We start from the raw sequence: 23539 nt of genomic DNA on the forward strand, positions 1-23539 counted from the left end.
ATACAGACAACCGTATTGATGTATCAATGAGTATTTTGGCGGTGTTCCCAATGGTAAGCACATCGCTTCCATGCCCTTTACCTTTATGTGGTAAAATTAATGGTTTTGAACGTAACAAATCAAGTACGGTGTTGAAATAGATTTTAGTCATGATAGGGTTTTTTTTTTCTTAAATTTATAGACAAATATCAATGATAAACAAAATTAATATGAATATGAAGAGCTTTATAAAACTATATGAATATGAATACCACTTTGACAATATTTTTACCCGATTACTTGTTCTCTTTTTCGTTATTTTTTAAAATTAATATACGCTTTGACATTAAAATAATAATAATAATAATCCAAATCAAAGTGAGCAAAAATTTCCTATCTCCAAAGTGGTATGCATATAATGTCCGGCTACCTTTGACTTTTCATTAAAGTTTGGGGTTGACCACCATATAGTTTTCAATTAAGAACTTGTCGCAGGAGTTCACAAATCACAACCTTCTGCTTTTACTTTCCATGCCAAAAGATTTAAAATATTTCTGTTTTCGCCTTTTAGATGCTTAAAAGGTATAACTTTTTTAACAAATCTTATTACAAAGTATTATCACTTAAGTATTTGTTTTTTACATGGTCTGTATGTATATACATATATATATATATATATATATATATATATATATATATATATATATAATATGAATTATACCATATATAACTTCATATTTATACTACAATATACAAGTATTTATATACGAATTACCCAAGAAGCTGCATCACCAAACCGGGACTCGAAGTTTATGAATGGTAATACGTAACAGTCCATTCCTGCACAAGTAATATTTTTTTAATAATTGAAATCTGTTAAAGGAATTGGAATCTGACAGAATTAGATTAAAGGAATTGTAATACGCGTGAATTCCATCAAACATAAAGTTTGAAGGAATCTGACGGAATTGAATTTTATCCATCTGGAAAGCAAACACGCCATGGAATGGAATCTCGAATTCCAATTCCGAAATCCACGATTCCAAAGTAGCGACTTACAAAAACTCGGCAGAAACGGAATCTGGGTTCACATTAAAGGGTAGTGGCCACATGATTTCAAAGGGTCCTTCTAGAATCTCCCTTTTGTGAAAAGCGGACTTTTTACGATCACTTGAACACGCAATGGTCTTCCTCTTGGTTGTTTGTACGGTCAGACTATTAAAAAAATTGTCAGCAATCATTAGGAATAAAAAAAAATGACATAAACATGGGAAAAGTTTATTAACCTTACGTTGTATTATTAACTTCAACTCTTATGTCATCTATACTGACACCTGGCAGTTCTATCGCCAAAATATATTTTCCTCCAGATTCTGCCACATCCATCCTTGGAGATTGTTTTCTCTCAACTCCTGTATCATATCATTTAAAAGAAGTCCTAGAAAGTTTGTAAAGTGTCCTGTGTAACGAATGCAGTCTAAAAGAGTCGACATGTCATATGGAAATTTTGAATACCGAGACTTTTAGTAACATGTGTGCTGTTATATGGGATGGATTTCATTGGTACATCACTTTCTACTGTTGTTCTGGCAAATTTAGGTGGTTGAGAAGAAGGTAACATGTAATCTTCATCAACATATTGAATTTCTCGAACTTTAGGAACATTGGAATTAATACTAGCTGGCTGAGAAAACATGGGTGGCACAAGTTCAGAGGACCCCTGTTTATTAGTTTCTATAAGTTAGAAATGATAAATTTTAAAGTTGGAAGGTAGTATTTATGTTTAACATATATTATTTATCAATAGAAGCATGAGGGTAGCGAAGGGAAAATTCAAGACCTGTTGTTTTGAAGCCTGCCTCATGTAATTAGCTTGGGACCTTGAATCTTGTCTGGCAAAATTCATGCGATTATCTAATCTCCTGTTGATAGAAGTTAACCCACTGCTGCAATTCTGAGGCAATGAAAGTAACCACAGAAGTACTGAGGTTTATACAACATACAGAAATGCAAAACAAAAACAAATCTTCAAAGAGATAGTGAATGAAGATCAAATGAAAAAGATCTAGGCAACAATGATAATCTCCTAGAAAGAAAAGAAGGCTATAAGTGATGAAGTCATGGTAATGAGATCGCCTACTTAGTTATGTATAAATATTCAACATCGATATAACAGTCCGTTGAATGAAATACAGCAACATAGGTCTTAGTGTTCGTCTAATCTACAAACACTGATTCAATTTTGAATTCAAAGAAATCAACGCATCAAAAGTTCAAAACTAAATCTCCATAAACGTTTCAATTTTAGTCAAAGGTAGAAAGGAAATTCGAATACAGAGAATGCGTATACTTCAACTGTAATCTGTTGGTTAACGGGATAGGTGAAATTCATAAAATAACACATCAATCTCCTCAAACATTTCCGTTTGCTCGGTTGCTTTGGAAGAGAATGAACGTAATAACAGTTACTGTGACGATTTATGCCAAAAAAAAACGAATAAAATAGTAGTAATCTGAAATCCTTTAAGCCTGAAAACGATATAAAATCCATTCGAGGGTTACCAGAGGGAAGACATGAGTTGCAACTCCGGTGGCAGAGATATTATCGGCGGCAGAGAAGTGAGCAGTGATCATCTCAACTCTTCGTATCGCCGTTTCAGTCTCCATCTCCGTGCTTCTGGTTCACTACTTCACTGAAGGTCGCCGGTTGTGATGATTTTGGTTGCATAGAAATAAGGGAATGAATGGGGTTTCTAGTTTGTATGGGTGATATGCAAGAACGTGTCCTACGTCTCACTCTCAGGTTCACCGGGTGTGCTTGGTTGGGTTCGGGTGAGGTGAGACTAGCAAGGATATTGTTATCCATTTTTGTCACGGGTCAATCAAATTTTGAATAATTATATTTCTTTGTTGGATTAGATGCAAATGCAATGTGATAATGTTGACTTTATTAATTTATGAGAAAATCAATTATGGTCATATTTTAAATGAAAACCTCAATCTTTTACGACTAAATGAGCGAATTAATTATTATTTTTATTTTTTGTTCGTTTAAATCATTTTATTTTTTTCACCAACGAAAATCCTTTGTCTCCTCGCGGTAAATGGTCAAAGTCTTTTGCGAACACAACTACAACTCAAAGGTTACTGCCAAATGAGGTCAGTTTGTTGCATTATTTCTTATAATTATCTTCTAATATTCAACTATTTGAGTTAGTTAGTTGGACTTTTAGCTGTTTTACCCAAATATAAACATTTCGATTTTAAGTATCGATGATGTTACTAGTTGTTTGATGCCATTGATAAAAGTGTGGGCAAAAGTTCAATGTTTATGGATGTTATCTACTAATTGCATACATATTTTTTACAAGAAAATTTTATTTAATTGTGGATTCAAATCATACAAATACTGTATGAAACTGGTTTTGATTTGTAAAATTCCATTGCCTTTATCATTGTTGAAGCAATTATTTAACCAAAATGTTATTTGATTCGTTATTTGTTTTTAGTTACTTTTACCATTTCTAATGATGTTTTAATAAACACGTACGGCTTCAACTTCAAATGTTGAAGTTAGTATGGAGGGTTTTAATAAAACTGATGGAAACTCATACGAACCGTTTGGTGATAATTTTCGTAGAGATATTTCTAGGTTGTTTTTAGATTTTTATAATAATTAATGTGTTCCTTCTTCCGTGGACACAAAATGTGAATCTTATTTTAAACGAGTTAGTAGGGAGAAATGGTATTGCCTGAAAATATCATCTCATTTGATGAAGATGAATGGATCCTTCAGATGATAGTTTTGACACAACGAACAAAATGGGAAGATGAAAAATAGAGGATAAGGTTCTAATCTACTATACACAACCCTAATATATTGTATGATGGAATGACATCACACTTAGGGGAAAGTACGAATGCCCCTAAGTTATGTTTAACAAACTATGTAGTAGCTAGTGGGTACCAATTGAGTTTTGCAAAGAGTGATCGTTCTAAAATATTAGTTTATTGTGAGAAAAGTAATGATACTAAATGTTTATGTATGTATAAGGCATCATGGATAGAAGATGAATGAACTTGGTAACTGAAATCATTGGAAGAGAGGCATGTTTATGCACAAAATTGCAACTTTGGTCCATAATAACTCCATATTTGATTGCTAATCATTACCCGCAAGAGATAATTAGCAAACTTGAAATGAAAGTTAAAGTGATTTTATAAAGAACTTTTATTGAAAGGTTAGTATGGGTCAATGTGAAGGGAAAAAGCATTTTCATTTGCATTAATTGATGTGAAATTGTCTAATAATTATGTATGGATATTAGATTATACCAATGAAATATTAAGATCAAACCCAAGAAGCATTGTTCAAGTTGGAGTTGATGTCAATCCGTATGCGAAATACTTCAGTCGAATATATGAGTAGGGGTGAGCATTTAGACCTTCGGACCGGACCTTTGGACTTGGTAAGCCTTAATAGCTCCAATCTAAGGTCCACCAAGTTCTGCAAAACCAGTCCGGTACGATCCAAATGCTCACCCCTACGTCCAAAAACTGGGAATCGGACGTGGACCTGGACGTGGACCTGAATCTGAACCTGAACATGAACCTGTAAGCCTCAACAGGTTTGGTTCAAGGTCCACGGATTTCTGCAAAAATAGTCTGGTTCAAGAGTCGGTTTGATCCGGTCTGGTCCAAATGCTCACCCCTAGATATGAGACTAACATAAGATAAATGATTAACATATATTTTCTCTCACAAAATCCCTCTTAAGCCAATGTACTTATAGTTAGTTTTTGTCATTTAATCCCTTTTAAAAACAATTTATTTCAAAATAGCGCATTTTAAAATTAGGTTTTTTCAAAATAGTTTATTTAAACACATTATCTTTCAAAATTACCCTATTTAAGTCATTCTACTTGCAATTTATGTAAATTTACTTGCATGTAGTTCTTGAAGTCACGTCATGCCACATGTTAAGCATATATAACATGCTTGGCATGTTTGCACCAATTTTGCAATGTGTTTTAAAGGATAAATGGGTATTATAAAGGTTATGTTTCACGAACTAGCTGGTAGTTATTAGCTGAAAAGCTAGCTGCTTAGCTGATAAAAAAAATAATATTTGATAAAAACTAGTTGATAAGTTAACTGAAATATATAAAATGACATAAAAGGTCATGTGGGTGATTGAGTTTTTTTTTTATATAATTTATAAGAGTATATTTTGGAGAATTTTAAAAAAGCTCAAAAAGTTGGTTGAAATTCTAATATGAGGAACTTATTAAAAAGCTAGCTTATAACCTAGTTTTTGGTTTACCAAAAATGACAACCTAAAAAACTAAAAAAAGCAAGCTAGATGTGACATTCCAAACATTCTTAAAATAGAACTCCAAAATAATTTTGTTTTGGCATTCAAATAGAAACAGGTAGTGAGCATCAACATATTCAAGGAAAAAAGAAGGGGTGTAAAAGAAAAATACAAGTTATTTACATGTTTGAAAGTAGTGTTATTTACATATAGAAAAATTAAAGAGCCTAAAAAAATTTATCATAAGTAATAAACATTGACAAAAAGTTATTGCATTATCATTTAGTTTTCATAAATTTTTTCATACATTACACATGTTAGTGTTGGAAAAATGGGGTTTTAACTATTTTGGAACTTAAATACCATGTGTTGTGTGAACTCAAAATGGAAAGATATTAACGGGTTTACATTTTCCTACGAATACCTTTGTTTTGGTACATTGGATGTCTAAAACGAAGATTGAATGAATGATAAATTAATCACCAAAGAGTAATACTAAAAATGTTGGTGTTGAGCATACTTTCGAACATGTAAATAACTTATATCATAAGTAATAAACACTGACAAAAAGTTATTGCGTTATCTTTTGGTTTCCATAAAGTTGTACATACATTACACATGTTAGCGTTGGAAAAAGTGGGGTTTCAAATTGTTTTGGAACATAAATATCCATGTTTCGGGTAGTATCATTCGGGCTTGGTTTACTTTAACTGCTATTATATTTTCTAACAGTGAGCAATGTTATATGCATATTAGAAATCATTGTTATTTATATGTTGGAAAAAAGTGTTATTTGCATATTGAAAATGTTTTGAATAATTGGAAAAGCAATGTGTAAATCACTTTCCACAGTTGTACCTCATGCACATCGGAAAGTCGTAACTATATAGACCTAAATTTGAAGCATTATAACCTTATTTTTGTGATTGCATTCATTGAAAATGTGTAAGCTTCATATGCATGTAGTTGTTTTTGTCACTTGTTATCTAATGTTTTTCTGTAAAACTATTCAAATCCAATAATCTATTGATTATTAGATATTTCCAATCAATCCAATTCAATCGAACCTAACCGATCCATTTGAACTGTGTATTAAATCGGTTTTAGTCATTGAATTTTTATTATTGATATATCCGATTAGTCCCATCAAAGTAATCTTACTTGATATTTAAAATTATGAAATTTCTTTATAAACAATTAATATATATTAATTTATATATTAATAATTAATTTATGATAATTAGAACATTGGATGATAATCGTATGATAATTGGATAAATTCAATTGTATTGGATCAATTCGATTTTTTTTTTGGATTTGTCTAAGAATCGACCAATTCAATTTATATATTGATTTTTTAACTGATCAAATCTCATTACAACTAAATATCCATTTGTGGGTTTTAATTAGATTGATCGGTTATAATTGGTAATTTGGATTGGGTGGTTATAAGTGACAATTTTACACACTGCTAGGTGCATATTACAATGTTAAGTTAACAATAGAATTGATTGGTATTGTTCCCTGTTTTCTTTCTTGTAATTTGTATTGTAAACTTTTCTTTTGCCTTAATCTAGCTTCAGGCTGGTTGTGGGGCTTTATTTTATTATATATTTATTCGTCGTTTCTGAAAAAAAGATTATCAAAGACAAAGAAAATTATTTTAAGTGAATTTGAATCTAGTAATAGAATGAAACTTGTCTTTTGGTCCCAATCCACAATAAATCAACAAATATTTCAAATAGTCTTCCCACACCTTTTGATCTTACTTGGTGTGAAAAATTGAACTAAAGTTCGATGCATAGATTGCAATTGTATGTATGTATGTTGTGGTATTTGTCTTCTTTCCAAACATGATGTTACATATTTAATATGAATTTATAGATTTTAATTATTAATATCAAGGTTGTAAAAAACGTTCGACGTTAGCTAGTCGATTGATTGTGGTTAAGAGATCAATCAGGTAGCCGAGGATTAATCAGAGACCCTAAATTGCTAATTCATTGAATTTTTAAAAAAATAGATATAAGTAATATCATAACAAAGTCCGTAAATACAATTAATATCATAACAAAATAGGTTAATATGGTTCATACAACACTAATCATTTCTTAAATAGTTTCTATTAAGATAAAACTTTTTTTAAATATTGAAATTTCATTATTTGTTACTGTTTCGTTCACTGTATAAAAATGGATTAATCGCTAGGTGCCTTCTAATCGGTCAGATAGCGTCTAGGATTAATCGAAAATTAATCGACAAGAATTTTACAACACTCATTAATATAATTCATGGATAAATCACCGTTAATAACTTTACATCATCTTAACGATGAAAATTAGAATTTTATTTTATTTCAACTTAAAATAACACACAATCAATCATCATAATCTATTAATCTATTTACTTCTCCAAAAATTCTATGGGCTAAAAAGTGTCTTAAAATATTACACGGATTATATCCCTTATTTTCCTTCAATTAATTTTGTGCATCAACGGCCGCTAATGATCATTATATGAGACACATGGCGGCGGCGGTGGCTCTTTAAAAACCCACCGTGTCGTTGGCTGTTTCACTTCTTTTCGGGTCGAACCCAGATTAATTTATCCATCACACGCCATTCTCTCCCTCCCCCCTTTGTATTGAAATCAAACATACGTTTCCAGATTAAACTCGATCAATCCGAAGCTATTCAACTTCAAACGTCAAAGTCAACTTCTCGTCGTCTTCCTGTATTGCAGTCAAAGTAAGTTCTTCCATACGAAATCACGAATACTTTCTTTGATCTAACCCCTATCCTTACATTTATTTTAAAATCAAAAGGTCGGGATCTTTGAAGAAATGTTTTAATTTCAATTGCCATTTCCGTATTCTATGTTACATGCCCTAGGTTGTTCTGGATGTCTTATCCATATCATTTCAACCCTATTGACAATATCCGTGATTATCAATTGGTTCTAGTGCTGATTATGGATTTGATCTAATTGGGGCAGGTTGGTTTGATTTGAGATAATTGAAATTAAAAGGAATTACTGAAGATGATTTTAGTGTCTGTGGATACGAATTATAGAGATTGAGTGATTGATTGAAGTTTTTTGGATTGTGATGGATGGTTCTCAAGGTGGTTCAAATTCATCACCCCCTTTCCTGACTAAAACATATGAAATGGTAGATGACCCTTTGACAGATCATATTGTTTCTTGGAGTCATACTGGGAGTAGTTTTGTTGTTTGGAATCCACCTGAATTCGCCAGTGAATTGCTTCCTAAATACTTCAAGCACAACAATTTCTCAAGTTTTGTTCGACAGCTCAATACATATGTAAGCATCTTCTTGTTGTCTCTTGTATATCTAATACGTTATGTTAGGGTAAAACACTTATTTATGCAATGATGTTACATTCCTTTTGCCAATTTTAAAACGGTGTAGTGTAGGGCAAATTTTCTGCTGCTTTAAATGATGAAAACCGGAGAAAAACCATGTTGTATGATTAATGATTATATATTGTTATTACAAAACCACGTTGTATGATTAATTATTACAATCACATAGACTAATCTCTCAAATACACCTAAACTCTCGAAAGATTTATAGGCATGGAGACATCTCCACATTTCCTCTTGCTATCAATGTGGGACAAAATCTTCATCTTCTATTTTAGCCAAATCTAATGGAAATCTTTTATACAGGGTTTTAGAAAGATAGATCCTGACCAATGGGAGTTTGCAAACGATGAATTCCTAAGAGGACAAAGACACCTTCTGAAAAAAATCCACCGCCGGAAACCAATCCACAGCCACTCAACACCACCACAAGGAAGTACTCCGGCCACCTTGTCTCCTTCTGAGAGACAAGAATACGAGGACGATATCCAAAAATTAAAACATGAAACCAATTCCCTTCGCCTTGTGCTACAAAGACACAAACAAGAAAATCAAGAATACGAACAAAATTTTGCTACTTTACGTGAACGAGTACAAAAAATACAACTAAGACACAAGAAAACAATGTCATTCCTTGCTCAAATCCTTGAAAAACCCGGGTTTTTGGAATCCAACACCAGAAAAAGACGGTTGCTAATAACAACTTACTTGCATGATGAAGCCAATGCCGACGACAACGGGAATCCTGATTCCATTCCGTTGTTGAACAAGTTGGAATCGTCTTTGAAGTTTTGGACGGATTTTGTGAACGACATTGTTAAAGTTTCCGGTGAAGAAACATACGATTTTGGCATACTCACACAGCCGGAAAAGCAGGTTTCCGGTGATTTCAACGAGGTTTCTCGGGTGAAATCTTCAGGGATTGATGTGAATGCCGCCCCTGCTGCCGCCACGGATGGTGATGGTGGTGCCGCCACAGTGCCGCCAGTGCAAGCAGGAGCGAATGATGTGTTCTGGGAACAATTTCTGACGGAGACACCTGGCGGTGGGGACACACAGGAAGTCCAGTCAGCGAGGCGAGATGTAATTAACAAACATGATGAATTGGGTCAGCGTAAATCTTTGTGGAATACGAATAATAATTTAGATAAAATTACAGAAAAGATGGGGAATCTTAGTCCTTCTGGTAAGCTTGATGTTCGATGATTTTGTTTTTTGTTTTTTTGTTTTTGACTTTGACTTTCTTGTTGTATAATATCATGAACTTGGCCCGTTTTAGATCTTACATTTCAGGGGAGTGTATGTGTATCAGTATGTAGTTTACAGTTTTCGGTTTGTTTATAATAGTGTTTCTGTTATTTCATTATTTGCTTTTTTTCTTGTTAAGAAATACTTATTATTATTATTTTTACGTATATTAACATCCTTCTGTAACAAAGTGTGAGATATACAATCATTTACTGGTCATTTTAGGCTCACTTGTCAATGTAATTATAATGATGAGACACAATATCGCCAACCACGCTTGATGTGGGATCAAATAACCCACGTGTGTAGTGTGATAATATCAATTACTTTTTAATTGAAATAGGGGTTGGCTAAAAAGAGACCTTAATTTTCCATTTAGACACCTGATTTTTAAAGTTTTTTTTATTGGTTGAATTTGTATTGTTTTTTGAAAAAGTAAATTATAAATAGTTTATTATAGGTTGATTTTTAATAAAAGTGTTTATAGGGTGTCTAAGGGGTGTCTTTTTAATATCATTACCCTTTATTACTTTTTAATTAAACTTTTGATTGGTTATTTGCAATCATCTTCTTTTTTAACATAATCATATACGAACATAAATAATAGAGCATATTGTTTGAGAACCAGAAAATCTAACTTAACTTCCAGAAAAAACAATAATGCTAAATCTGTGGCTATTGCTAAGCAGTTATTCTTGAATAAATTCTGGGGGTGTTCGGCATAGTTTAGTTATTATTATTATTATTTTATTTATTTATTTTTTGAGCTTTTAGTTTATAAGAAAAAAACTCAATTCAACTGTATGATCTTTTAGCTTGTATTTTAAACAAAAAAATCTTCGTATCCAAAGGCTATTTTAAATAGCTTTTAGCTTTTCACTTTTAACTTTTGATTTTTGTATAATTTGACACGTTTAAAGACAACTTCCAGTTACAAGATAGTTTTGCCTTCCAAATATCCTTTGTAGAAAGACCATTTGTCAGTTTGAGTTGGGCTGGAGTTTGACATATTTTGATTAAAAAATTTAAATTGTTCAACTAAATCCAACTTGATTTGTTTAAACAAACGAGCTGAGTTTTCTCAACACAACCCATATTAAATAATTTACAAGTTAACATTACGTTTCATCCATTTATTTTTTTCCAACACAACATATAGTATAAACAGCTTGAACATATGTTGACCGACTTAAATTTCAAAATATAAATAAAATAGAAAAAAGATACATCTAAATACCCTCAGGCCTCAACGCGATAATTCCAGAGACACTTTTCTCATTGTTGGCCGAGTGTTTGGATCTGTGAGAGTGCAAGCTAGTGCTACATGATAAACACGGAGGATTTCATTTTCAATCAGCATCTCTGTTGGATAAGCAAGTCGCACATCCAGTATATTTTCCAGCGATGTATCATGTCTAGAAGAATAGTTTAAGGACGACACGAGTTCTCTAGGATGCTTCCCTCCAAGTATTTCAAGTGCCAACACGCCAAAGCTATACACGTCACATTTTTCAGTCACAATCATGTTATACGCAAGCTCTACATCATCATACCAATGATTATTGTTAGCAAAATTCACATATGCTAATAATACAGGGATCCAAGACGAGCATATATATATATATATATATATATATATATATATATATATATATATATATATATATATATATATACCTGGAGCAATATATCCCAAAGTTCCTGCAATTACAGTTTGATTGGAGGAATCAGGGTAGCTGCTCCAAAATCGGCAACAAATGCTTCCATTTCTGAGTTCAACAGAATGTTGTTGCTTGATATGTCTCGATGAACAATAGGTGGGCTACAATCATGGTGCATGTACGCCAAAGCATGGGCGATCTGTTTAATCATGTTCAATCTCTTCACCCAACACAATTCAACAGCAATTTCACTGTCACTCGGTGCGCAAAATAGGCTCCCGTTTTCCATGTATTCATATACAAGGAAGTTGCATTTTTTATGCAAGACAAAACCATAGAGTTTCACTATGTTTTTGTGCCTTAGGTTGGTTAAGACTTGGACCTCGTTCTTGAAACTTTGGTTGAATGCCTGGTTGCTCGGCTTCAAACCTATGAAGTTTTTTCAAAGCAAAGGTTTTACCGTTTGGTAGTTTTGCTTCATAAACACTACCATAGCCACCTGTTCCGATACAATATTTGAGATCAAAGTCCTCTGTAGCATTAATGAAGTCTTCATATGCAAGTGTTCCATCATAATTCAATATTGAGCATACATCTCCATGCCTTGTTGTTTCTGGCTGCTGGAACTTCTTCGTTCTAGCCTTGTGATGATGGTAATGCACATACAAAAGCACTAAGAAGCCACCTCCAACAATGGTAGGAATTAAAGTGGCCAAATAGAGCACGAGTTTGTTTCTCGGAGAATGGTCAGGAACAATTGCTATGAGATGATTCTGAGACTGATTTAAGAACACCAAATTTGGAAAGTTTGATATGTTTAGCATTTGTCCAGAAAAGTTATTACCACTAATGTCCAAGTACTCCAAATAATTGCAAGCACTTAGTCCTGTGACAACTCCGGTCATAAGATTCATAGACAGGTCTAGATGCTGGAAATTACATGGCTTTTGAAAAGATACATTTCCCGACAACTGGTTTGATGAAAAATCAAGATAAAAGAGTCTTGACATCATCCCAAATTCAGGATAAATCGGACCCACAAGATTGTTATGATTAAGATCGAGTTTTTCTAAGGTCAAATTGATGTGATTCATGGAAATGTTTACAATTCTGAGTTTGCTTAGTTGGCCAAAAGATGTGGGAATGAGACCACCAAGATTGTTGTTGCCTAGGTTCAATGTTTGTAGATTTTGCAACTTACTTAGTTCCTTTGGGATGGATCCATTCAGTTTATTGATGCTCAAGTCTAGGACAGTGAGATTGACCATGGAACCAAAAGATGGATGAATTGGACCCAAAAATTGGTTTTGACTAAGATCCATGAAAATCAAATTCTTCAAACTCCCTATCTGAGATGGTAGAATTCCACTGAAATTGTTATCAGAAAGATCAAGGTGTTGTAATTGTGGGAGACTGACAATGGAACCTAAATCTGAAAGGATTGGACCAGTAAAATGATTTTGACTAAGATCCAAAGTCGTCAAATTCCTCCATACTAGAGATGGAAGAATACCAGTTAACCAGTTACGAGAAACATCAAGGAGTTCTAATCGGTTTAGATTTGTGAAGAAACATTCGAGGAAGCAGGCCACATATTTTTGTTTATGGAAAAGAGAACAACCATGATAACTATATATGAAAGGGTGTATGTGTACTCCATTTATGCATTCCCAAAGTGGTGGTCATTTGGAAGTCCATGGTAAACACCACAGTTCAACGGAGACCTAGACCTTGGCTGGCGGTAAATTTCTAACCCCTCCTTTACGTTAGGTTTCTATTGGTTCAGGCTTTGTGGTCCAAAGTGGAATGTTAGCCTTTCTACTTGGAACTTCCAAGTAGAAATGGGGCTGTGACACCGCTTCATAATAATAAAAACGTAAAAGCTATAATAAATAAATCAAGCATATCTAATAAGATTAAAATAGTTTTTAATTTACAAGAATAATACAAGAGAACTGGGCATCAACAAAACAAGACCGAACAAATGATCTCTAACCTAGCTGGTAGTGATGTATTGGGTTTTATAACCCATAGTGGGGTGAGGTAGGATGTTCGATCCTTGGGGACTCCATAAATCCTCTTTTATAGCCTCTTGTGGGGGAATTTTCCCCTGGAAATCTCATTGAGGGCTGGGTTTGCCCGCTTTGTAGAGCTCGAACCCGGGGTGCACATTTAAAAGCATGTGTAGGCTTCCGTTGAATCATTTGTTGTTTTCAAAAAAAAAAAAACAAAACAAGACCCAAGACGACAAAACGAGAGTCACAATGCTGATTTCAAGACGGGCATCTCATGTATTAAAGGTGGCGTTGTGAGGGTGTGTTTGGAATTGCTTATTTAGAGGGTTTATTAAGCTTATTGCGGTTTGACACCAGAAATAAAAAGATTTTAGTGTTTGGATAGGTGAAAATTATAAGCACTTATTAGGTTGGACGGTATGGGTGAGGGAAATAGTGAGGGAAAATTTTGTTTATAGAAAAACACAGAATACGGGCTAAAAGTTTAAAAACCCCTTTTCGACCGGTTTCGCAGATTTAGCCGATATTCTGTCCTTTTTCGTTAGTTTGGTCAAAATTTTGGGACTTTTCTGAAAATTACCCAATAACCAAAATATTGAGACTTTTCTAAAAATTACCATGGAATCAATGGATATTATTATTAACAAATCTTTTATAAACATAACAGATATATTTATTATAAACAAATGAAATACATTTATTGCTAATTTCTATGAATAAACTGGAGGATTAAGTACTCATCTATTGCTTGTTGATCACTTTGAATTCTCTACGTTCCTCGTATGCATCGTTGTGGGTATGACGGTGAGTGTAACGTCTCCAAAAATCACAACAAATTTAAACTTTTCAAAACAACTCATTTACTAAAAAAAAAAGTGTTTATATAACCATTGTTTTCAAATCATTATTCAAAAACAGAGTCTCCCAAGATCAACAAAAAGTTGACATTTTTTGATAAAAAAATTATATAAATTCTTTAAGATTTCAGTTTTTTTTTTAAAAATTTATTGGTTTTACAATTTATTGATTTTACAATTTATTGTTTTTAAAAAAAATAATTTTTTTCAATTTTTTAAAAAATTCATGTTTTCTAAAAAAATTTAAAAACTCTGCATTTTTAAAAATATGAAAACTGTTATTTAAAAAAAATCCGAAAATTTGATTCATTATGTTAATTTTTAGACATTTTTATTAATATTTCATATAATATAAAAATTAAACATTAAATGAGATTGGTAAGATGACGATCATGCCCTTAATGAATTAATTTTGATCTAACGCTCCACTTTTAGTTTTCGGGTTCTCGGAAAACTATGAATTCTCAACAAATCACAGTTAAAAGTTTTGTATTCAAAAGCTATTCAAGTAGTTTTTAGCTTTTTGAGCTTTTAAATTTTGGTTTTTATCTAATTGTATACCAAAGGGCTTCTAGCCCAGCGGTATCGGGTGTTGTCCTCCCTCCTAGATGTTGAGGGTTCAAGTGTCATTGGAGACATAGGTGGTATTAGGTCTAATTTAGAAGTAGTGTAGATTTGCCGTTCTAAAAAAAAATCTAATTGTATACATTTACAAGCTACAAATTATTAATAAAAGTTACAACTTCTAGAAGACAATTTGTTGGTTTGAGGCTTTGAGCTAGGATGGAGTTGACATATTTGATTAAGAAAATTTTGAAATTTTCAACTAAATCCAATTTAATTTATTCAAATAAGTGTGCTGAGTTTTCTCAATACAACTCACATTAAAATATTTTACATGTTGATAAGATTGATCCTCTTATTTTATTTTACACAACATATAACATAAACAACTTGAGCGTATGTTCCCTGATTTAAATTTCAAAATATAAATACAGTAGAAAAAAATACATCTAATTAAATAAGTTACAATCTCAAATGATTGTTCAAATTAAAAAGGTATGATTATAAAAACAAATCAATTATTCAAATGACATTGTATATGTATATCTTCTTATCATAAATAAAAATTGAAATCATTACATATAAATATTATATTAAAGAGGCTGATGAGTTGAAATAAGGTTGATTATTTATTTAAACATGTTAAATGATAATAGGTTGATTATTTATTTAAACATATTAAATGATAATTAAACAAGTTAAAATTTTCAACCCTACTAATTTTGGATCGGGTTGGATCGAGTGGAATATAAAATTTATATAAGAAAAGAATAAAATAAAAAAAAAACAATTTATTTTATACTAAAATATAAAAAAATTTCATTAGTTATATGATCTTGACTTGAAATCTACTAAAAGTATCATACATCCTCTTTACGTTCTGAAGAACCACTCGGGGAAACAGAAAAGACGTTGACAACAAACCTAATTTTTACCCCCATAATATCCAACACTTATTACCTGCATCTCCTTCTCAAGATCTCTGTATAATCATTAATCACCATACCTATTCTGTCGGTGTCCCAACTCCGCTTCCCATCTGCGCATCACCACCAAATACCATATCCAGGTGTGTGTTTTTCATTCAACTCTAGTTGCTTCACTACATACTTCTTGATTCGATTCGACTTGATTTCGTGCTGTTTATCATCTTAAATCCAATGATAAGACACCCGATTTACTTTGACTTTAATTCAATTCAACATTTGATCGAAACAGGTAATGTTCACAAGACTTGGATTATTTGAGTCGTGCGCTCGATTTGAATTTTGCTAAGATCTTAGGAGTTGGTTCTATCTAGTATATATTACGAAATCTTACTGGATAGACTACTGATCTGATGCTTTAGGTGCGCAATCTAAGTTCTCATAATGTGCACTATGTGGTTGGCGCTTTGATAGCTCCGACCATATATATGTAATTCGGAAACCAAATTGGAGAGAGTTAAGAATCTGGTTTCCAATAGAACCCTTTGCATCCAAATTGTCAACAAGAAGGTTTTGTTAAAAGCATAAAGATGAATGGTGGTAGCAACGCTGAATTGGCTTCTACTCTTAGCCCTAGGAGATCAAATATAAACGAAAAACGTGTTTCTTTTGATATCGAAGATGATTTTGATGGAGGATTGAAGGACTCAAATAATGATTATGTTGATAAACATAAACCTAGCTTTTCAAGCTCCAAGAACCCCATTGTCATTGCTGATATACTCAAGACATTATTCCTCATACTTGTATGGTACACCTTCAGTACATTCTTGACATTGTAAGTGTCTTTTGGTATTATTTGATTTTAGTAGCTAGTTTGAGAATTGATATAATGCAGTGTTAGAAGTTAGAACTTAGAATGTGTTCTTTTTAATGGTAATAGGTATAATAAAACACTATTGGGAGATGATATGGGGAGATTTCCTGCTCCTTTATTGATGAACACAATTCATTTTGCAATGCAAGCTGTTTTCTCAAGGGCTATCACATACTTTTGGTCCCAAAGATTCGAACCAACTGTAACTATGTCATGGAAGGACTATTTTATGAGAGGTAGAGCTTTTTGTGCCATTTTTCTTGTTTCTTATTTTTTAAAGAAATTAAAGCTTGTGATATGTTTCAACATTAATGCTACAGATCCAATTTCCATTTCACAGTTGTACCAACAGCTCTTGGAACAGCACTTGATATCAATTTGAGCAATGCATCACTTGTTTTCATCTCTGTTACATTTGCTACCATGGTTAGTGATCTTTCTGTTTTCACTTCATTTTGGAATGTTTGGGTTGCTTTAGTTAGTTATAAGTTCCTCTTTTGTTTTGCAGTGTAAATCTGCTGCTCCTATATTTCTCCTGATATTTGCTTTTGCATTCAGGTAATATTATTTATAACTGTTGATAAGTTTACTATTTGTTGTTAATTCTAGCCAATGTGATGGATTTTGGGTTTTCTGCAGAGTTATAAAGCTTAAACCTTTTTTAAGTTGATATGATTGTTTAGTATTATGTTTTCTGCTTTTCTAAAGGACCTTTGCATGTGGCTTTATTTTTCAAATCTTGATTACTCTAACCTGATATTTGACAATATATATCAATTTGTTTTGTAGGCTGGAGTCTCCAAGCTTTAAACTTTTAGGTATCATGTTGGTGATATCATCTGGAATTTTATTAACAGGTATGATGTTTTTTTTAGGCATATAACTTTGGACTTTAGAAAATAATTTCGTTTATTTATTTTAATATAATCAAAGTTTGATAGGCAATGGTAATTTATATGCTAGTTTTTGGTCCTGACATATATCATCATGATTACAGTTGCAAGAGAGACCGAATTTGATTTATGGGGTTTCATTTTTGTGATGCTTGCTGCTGTTATGTCTGGTTTTCGTTGGAGCATGACTCAAATCCTCCTTCAGGTACAACTCATTATTTCATTTTTACTTATAACAATTATACAAAATGATTTTTTTTTTACTTAATCTTGTTTCTCTCCTTGCTGGATTACTTTGATTCCTATCCAACCTAAAGAAAGAGGCCTATGGTAAGGAAAGCACTTACTCATCTTTATGTTTTTAATTTGAATTCAGGCATGCAAATTGAAAGTATCTTACTAGATTTATTTTATTGTTTTTTGAACAGGTTTGAAGAATCCGTTGACCTTAATGAGCTATGTAACTCCTGTAATGGCCCTATTAACAGCTTTGCTATCTCTTATTTTGGATCCATGGGATGAATTTAGAAGTAGCACTTATTTTGACACCTCAGGGCATATCATCAGGAGTTGCTTCCTCATGCTTTTTGGGGGGATGCTTGCCTTTTTCATGGTAATATATTAATTTGATATATTTCCTTTATTCTTAGAGAAAAAAAATCTGGAACATCTGATCTCTAACTATCTATTAATTGTGTAGGTATTAACAGAGTACATCCTTGTTTCAGTAACAAGTGCAGTAACAGTGACAATAGCTGGGGTTGTAAAGGAAGCTGTCACTATACTGGTATGCTGCAAATTTCAATGCAATCTTTATTCATGATATGTATGTTGTTATTTACAAAAACAGTCCCTGTGGTATTGTGGAAATTACAGGTTCAGTCCAACTTCTGATTTCTTTGCATTGCTTGGGTACGGCTTTGGTCCCTCTGACTCACACCATTAGAGAAGGAGGCGTTAAATCCTTTAATAAAGGACCATTTTGTAGAATAACAAAAAGACAAAATGAGGGTAAATTGGTCATTTTACAAGGGGACTTAACACCCACCTCAATTATAACGGTGCGAGTCAGTGGGACCAAAGCTGCATGTAACAAAATCGGAAGTTGGACCAAACTTGTAATTTCCAGAATACGGTAGGGACCATTTTTGTAATTTACTCTTTTGTTAATAATTTTTTTTTATTTGTTTGTTTGTTTTCAGGTGGCAGTGTTTTACTTTCATGATGAATTTACATGGCTGAAAGGAGCTGGTCTCGTGACCATAATGTTTGGTGTGAGTCTATTCAATTGGTACAAGTACGTGATCACAAAATCCAGAATCTTCTATAATATGTACCCTTTAATGAGTATTTATATATTTAATTTGTTTTTGCATATATGATATTATCAGGTATCAGAAGTTGCACAAAGATAAATCAGATATAGGTGAGTCTGAAACTGCAGTCCCTGCAAAATACGTTATCCTTGAGGAGATTAATGATGAGGAGGAAACGATCCCGTGATCGCTGGTCCATCATAAGTAAGAGGTTGATGTATGGAATCACAAAAAGTAGGTCTAGATAATTAAGTAAGTGTACAAAGTTCCACTATGATTCCGGATAATCTTGATGAAGATTAAGGAAGTTATCTGATGATTGTAACTTGTAAGTGTACACTAATATACCATCACCCTTGTATTTCATTCAGGGAGAAACAAAACCATACGTATTGTCATCATTTTACATGTTTTGGGCTCTACCAATTTTGAAATTCAATAGAGTTTTCCCGTTTTGCATTACACGTGACAAGTGTATCTTTTTGGGTAAAATACAGAATATTAATGTCATTTTGGATGAGTTAGTTCTTGAAAATTGTCAAGTTTTATATTCGTGCATTGTCTTTATATATCAACCTTCCCATCATTTAACTTGGTCTTGAAGACCCATTTATCCCTAATTTTTACAAGCACCCAATTTTTATGTTTTTAATATCTTGTACTTTGCTATCTATTTTTCTTCTTCATCGGCTTCCTAAAATCTTGTGGGATCATTGAAGTAATCTCTTGTATTGGGTGTAATCCAACTCAAATGTTTATTGTGAGTTTCTATTATAATAATCACATGATTCATATATCTCGCATCCTCATGCCAAAAAAAATCTTTGGTATTCCCTTCTCTACAAGAAAACATCATATTGTATTCATTAGTTTGAAATCCCCCCTCTGTATTCTCAAGCAACACATTTATTTTCCTCTTTCTATCACAACTAAGGTTGTTGGTACAATTTCTAAATATGACTTAGGAGTCGTTTGTTTTTTTTAAAAGAGCTGCAGCACCACTTTTGTCTGCGCCCCGCAGACAACGCGCAGACTTTTATCCCCGCAGATTGTTTGTTTTTTCGAAGGGCTAAGATCTAAAAACGTCTGCGCGAAGTCTTCACCACACAGACATGGACCACCCACTTCTAACATCTGCGGGCTTTTAACCTAAAAAAAAAACGCCGCTACTTCCAGTCGACTCCTCCTTGAACGAACCCATCTTCACCATCGGCGCCTCAACCCTCGCTCCACCACCACTGATCTCCCGGCCGCACTCCACCGACCACAACGCCGACCGTCGCCGACCACAACACGCCGACCAGAACGCCGGACTTCAGGCTGCGCTTCCTCTCGGCTGTCGGACCTGGTAGCTATCGAAGGTATGCTCTGTTTCCTTTTTTTTTTTTTTCAAATTTCACATGGAATTGGTGTTTATTCTTGCTGAAAAGTCTATAATCTTCTCAAATTTGTTGATTCATTTTCCTTTCTTGCATAAGTTTCTTGTTGGATGTTGCTGAAATTGATGAAATCAAGTGCTGGAAATAAGAAATATTGCTGTGAATGTTGTAATTTCTTGATTTCTTTTGCTGAAATTGTTTGTTTATTCTTAAATTTGATGTTTACTCTTGCTGAAATGTCTATTATCTAGTCAAATTTCTTGATTCTATTTGCTAAAAATGGTTTTTTTTTCTTAAATTTAATGTTATTTGTTGCTGAAATTGATGAAATCAAGTGCTGGAAATAAGAAATATTGTTGTGAATGTTGTAATTTCTTGATTTCTTTTGCTGAAATTGCTTGTTTATTCTTAAATTTGATGTTTATTCTTGCTGAAAAGTCTATAATCTAGTCAAATTTCTTGATTACTTTTGCTGAAAATGTTTTTTTTTCTTAAATTTGATGTTAGATGTTGCTGTAATTGATGTAATCAAGTGCTGGAAATAAGAATATTGTTGTGAATGTTGTAATTCTTGTTGATTTGTTCTTAAAATTGTTGTTGAATGTGCTTAAAATTGTCTCAAATTGTTGTTGAAAGTACTTAAAATTGTTGTTATTTGTTGACTGTTAATTGTCTCAAATTGTTACTTTTTTTTTGTCTCAAATTGTTATTTTTTTATTAGAAATGGGTGAAAAACAACAATGGACCAATGAACATTTAAAATGCTTATTGGATACTTGTATTGAAGAAGTAGAAAGTGTTGGTAGAAAAGGCTTGAGTTTGCAGAAAGATTCATGGATAAGGCTTGGAAGAGTTCTTAAGGAGAAATTTGGGGTTGAGTTGACTCAAAAACAAATGAAAAATGCATATGACAATCTGAAAGCCAAATACATAGGATGGGTATATTTAAAAAACAAAACTGGTAATATATACAATTCTCAAACAAACACTTTTAACTTAACATCCGAGGAGTGGGATGATTTTAAGAAGGTACATATATTAATATATATAAAACATTTAAGTTTGAAGTTCCCTAATATTCTTATACTTTTTTTTTGTTACATTTGGGTTTAGGGGCATCCGAAGGCTGCTTCATTGAGAACAATTCCATTGCCTTTTCCAGATCTTTGTGCACGTCTTTTTGATGGAAATAGTGCCACTGGTAATTTTAGGAGTTACTCAACCCAGTCATCATCAGTAGCTGGAGCATCCTCTTGTCGTGTTCCACCACTTCAGATTACCGCCACCCCTTTTCATGCAATAGATGATGATGGTGATGACACTTCCCATCGTGAGCCACCACCTTTTGCTGCTTCACCTTCTGCTGCTTCACCTTCTGCAGCTTCACCTTCTGCTGCTTCACCTTCTGCAGCTTCACCTTCTGCTGCTTCACCATATACTGCTTCACCATCTGGTAACCCCAACAAAAGGGCTAAACCCTCAACTCCTATACCTCCTAGTGCCTCACCGTCTTCTTCTTCACCTAATGGAACTTCTATTACTGCTAACGATTTAGCATTTGAAATGAAAAAAGCTCTGCAAAGTTTGACTAAAGGGTATACAATTCCTCAATGTTTAGAGAAGTTAGAGGTGCTTCAATTAGGCCCTACAGATCCTTTACGCTTTGTTGCATATCATATTTTTGGAGGGACCATGAACATGAGAGAGATGTGGATGCATTTGCCCGATATTCCCGAGATATTACAAGGATGGCTTGAGATGACGGGTACAAGTTTAGGAGTGTTGAAGGATGGGAAGATTGTCCGATGATTTTTCTAGTGTTGAAACTATTTGTTAGGTCTTATTTGCTTTTGTTGGAACTATTTTTTGTTATTTTGCTACTTGGAATATGGTTTATCTAATGTTTTGATGGTACTTGTAATATGGTTTATGTAATTTTTATTTGCTACTTGAAATATAGTTTATGTAATTTTTTTTTTGCTACTTGAAATATGGTTTTTGTAATGTTTATTTGCTACTTGAAATATGATTAATGTAATGTTTTTTTTTAAGTTCTACTTTGTTTATTTTAGGTTTATAATGGATCACAATCAAAAGTTACTTCTCGTCATTCTTATGTACCTGTACATCCGTTATTTTTGGAAGAGGGGTGTGAAACGATTGCGGGATAATGATTCGGAAATGACGGGACATGAATACACATTGGAGTTATTACATCGTAATCGTTTACAATGTGTTGAAGTACTACGTATGTCCCGTGACTCTTTTGTACGACTATGTGCTCATTTTAGAGCAAATTACTCATTAAAGGACAGCAAACATGTATCGGTTGAGGAAAAGATGGATATGTTTTTGATGATGATCGGCCATAATCAATGTTACGTGATTATCAAGCGGAGATTTCAACACTCGAAGCAAACAGTTCATAAATTTTTTTATGAAGTGTTGGAAAAAATGATGTTTTTCGCACAAGATGTTATAGTACCAACTTCTTTTAATCCGAATCCAAACATTCCAGGACATAATAGGAGGCTACGACGGGTTTTCAAAGGGGCGGTTGGTGCACTTGATGGCACTTTGATACATGTTGTTGTCCCTGCTAAGAAACAAGACTTATATAGAAGTAGGGGAAAGGGAGATTGCTACCAAAACGTATTAGCAATTTGTGACTTCAACATGATGTTTACATTTGTTGTGGCTGGGTGGGAAGGGGTAGCGCATGACTCTAGAATATTATCAGAAGCAGTAGCCGATCCACAAGCATCATTCCCGTTTCCACCACCAGGTAAGTTTTTGTTTTTTTTAATATTTTTATCTTACTTTGAAAATTGATTAGTGTTTTTCATTTTTTACAGACAAATATTATCTTTGTGATGCCGCGTATGCACACACTCGAGGATTTATGGCCCCTTATCGTAATGTGAGGTATTGGCTTGGAGATTTTCGTCAACGACGTGCGTTGACCAATAAATAAAAATTTAACCACGGACATGCAAAACTTCGGAATGTCATTGAGCGTGCTTTTGGTGTTTTGAAAGCACGATTCCCTATATTGAAGAGGATGGCACCATTTCCGTTTGTGACACAAAGAAACATTGTCATGGCATGTTTTGCGCTTCATAATTT

At 33.2% G+C, this 23539-nt stretch overlaps 3 protein-coding genes and 1 pseudogene across 4 annotated transcripts; 2 read left to right on the plus strand and 2 right to left on the minus strand.

Moving 5' to 3' along the window:
* Window positions 1-521: 521 nt before the first annotated feature.
* Window positions 522-2798, minus strand: ACD32.1 (alpha-crystallin domain 32.1). Its single transcript, XM_079041295.1, has 6 exons — window positions 2542-2798; window positions 1820-1933; window positions 1495-1699; window positions 1271-1391; window positions 1039-1194; window positions 522-819 (listed from the first exon to the last, which is right to left on the minus strand). The coding sequence occupies exons 1-6, from the start codon at window positions 2644-2646 to the stop codon at window positions 768-770; spliced, it is 753 nt and encodes a 250-aa protein (XP_078897421.1). The 5' UTR covers window positions 2647-2798; the 3' UTR covers window positions 522-767.
* Window positions 2799-7787: 4989 nt separating this feature from the next.
* Window positions 7788-10043, plus strand: LOC145104012 (heat stress transcription factor A-4c-like). The gene is made up of 3 exons (XM_079041296.1): window positions 7788-8040; window positions 8288-8615; window positions 8984-10043. Exons 2-3 carry the CDS (start codon window positions 8400-8402, stop codon window positions 9881-9883), a joined length of 1116 nt encoding a protein of 371 aa, XP_078897422.1. The 5' UTR covers window positions 7788-8040; window positions 8288-8399; the 3' UTR covers window positions 9884-10043.
* A 1016-nt stretch (window positions 10044-11059) lies between these two features.
* On the minus strand, window positions 11060-16026 carry LOC145104411 (MDIS1-interacting receptor like kinase 2-like; annotated as a pseudogene). The gene is made up of 3 exons (XR_013707080.1): window positions 15983-16026; window positions 11603-13215; window positions 11060-11464 (listed from the first exon to the last, which is right to left on the minus strand). The product of XR_013707080.1 is annotated as an MDIS1-interacting receptor like kinase 2-like (transcript).
* LOC145104013 (Nucleotide/sugar transporter family protein) lies at window positions 15886-19496 on the plus strand. The gene is made up of 12 exons (XM_079041297.1): window positions 15886-16091; window positions 16241-16786; window positions 16892-17061; window positions 17166-17251; window positions 17334-17383; window positions 17615-17682; window positions 17823-17923; window positions 18036-18048; window positions 18147-18331; window positions 18419-18505; window positions 18921-19015; window positions 19110-19496. The coding sequence occupies exons 2-12, from the start codon at window positions 16539-16541 to the stop codon at window positions 19219-19221; spliced, it is 1215 nt and encodes a 404-aa protein (XP_078897423.1). The 5' UTR covers window positions 15886-16091; window positions 16241-16538; the 3' UTR covers window positions 19222-19496.
* Window positions 19497-23539: the final 4043 nt, after the last annotated feature.

The sequence above is a fragment of the Lactuca virosa genome, chromosome 4, assembly GCF_052849685.1.
Source record: "Lactuca virosa cultivar CGN04683 chromosome 4, Lactuca_virosa_CGN04683_v6, whole genome shotgun sequence".
Classification (NCBI taxonomy): Eukaryota; Viridiplantae; Streptophyta; class Magnoliopsida; order Asterales; family Asteraceae; genus Lactuca; species Lactuca virosa.

Bases quoted from the DNA above. Each gene is read 5' to 3' on its own strand.
- ACD32.1 (XM_079041295.1), bottom strand. From the start codon at position 2,646: ATGGAGACTGAAACGGCGATACGAAGAGTTGAGATGATCACTGCTCAC. The intron at 1,195-1,270 runs GTAAGGTTAATA...TTTTTTTAATAG, and splicing joins GTTGAAGTTAATAATACAAC to TCTGACCGTACAAACAACCA. The intron at 820-1,038 runs GTAAGTCGCTAC...TTACTTGTGCAG, and splicing joins TCCGTTTCTGCCGAGTTTTT to GAATGGACTGTTACGTATTA.
- LOC145104012 (XM_079041296.1), top strand. From the start codon at position 8,400: ATGGATGGTTCTCAAGGTGGTTCAAATTCATCACCCCCTTTCCTGACT. The intron at 8,616-8,983 runs GTAAGCATCTTC...TCTTTTATACAG, and splicing joins TTCGACAGCTCAATACATAT to GGTTTTAGAAAGATAGATCC.
- LOC145104013 (XM_079041297.1), top strand. From the start codon at position 16,539: ATGAATGGTGGTAGCAACGCTGAATTGGCTTCTACTCTTAGCCCTAGG. The intron at 18,332-18,418 runs GTAATATATTAA...TTAATTGTGTAG, and splicing joins GGATGCTTGCCTTTTTCATG to GTATTAACAGAGTACATCCT. The intron at 19,016-19,109 runs GTACGTGATCAC...TGATATTATCAG, and splicing joins AGTCTATTCAATTGGTACAA to GTATCAGAAGTTGCACAAAG.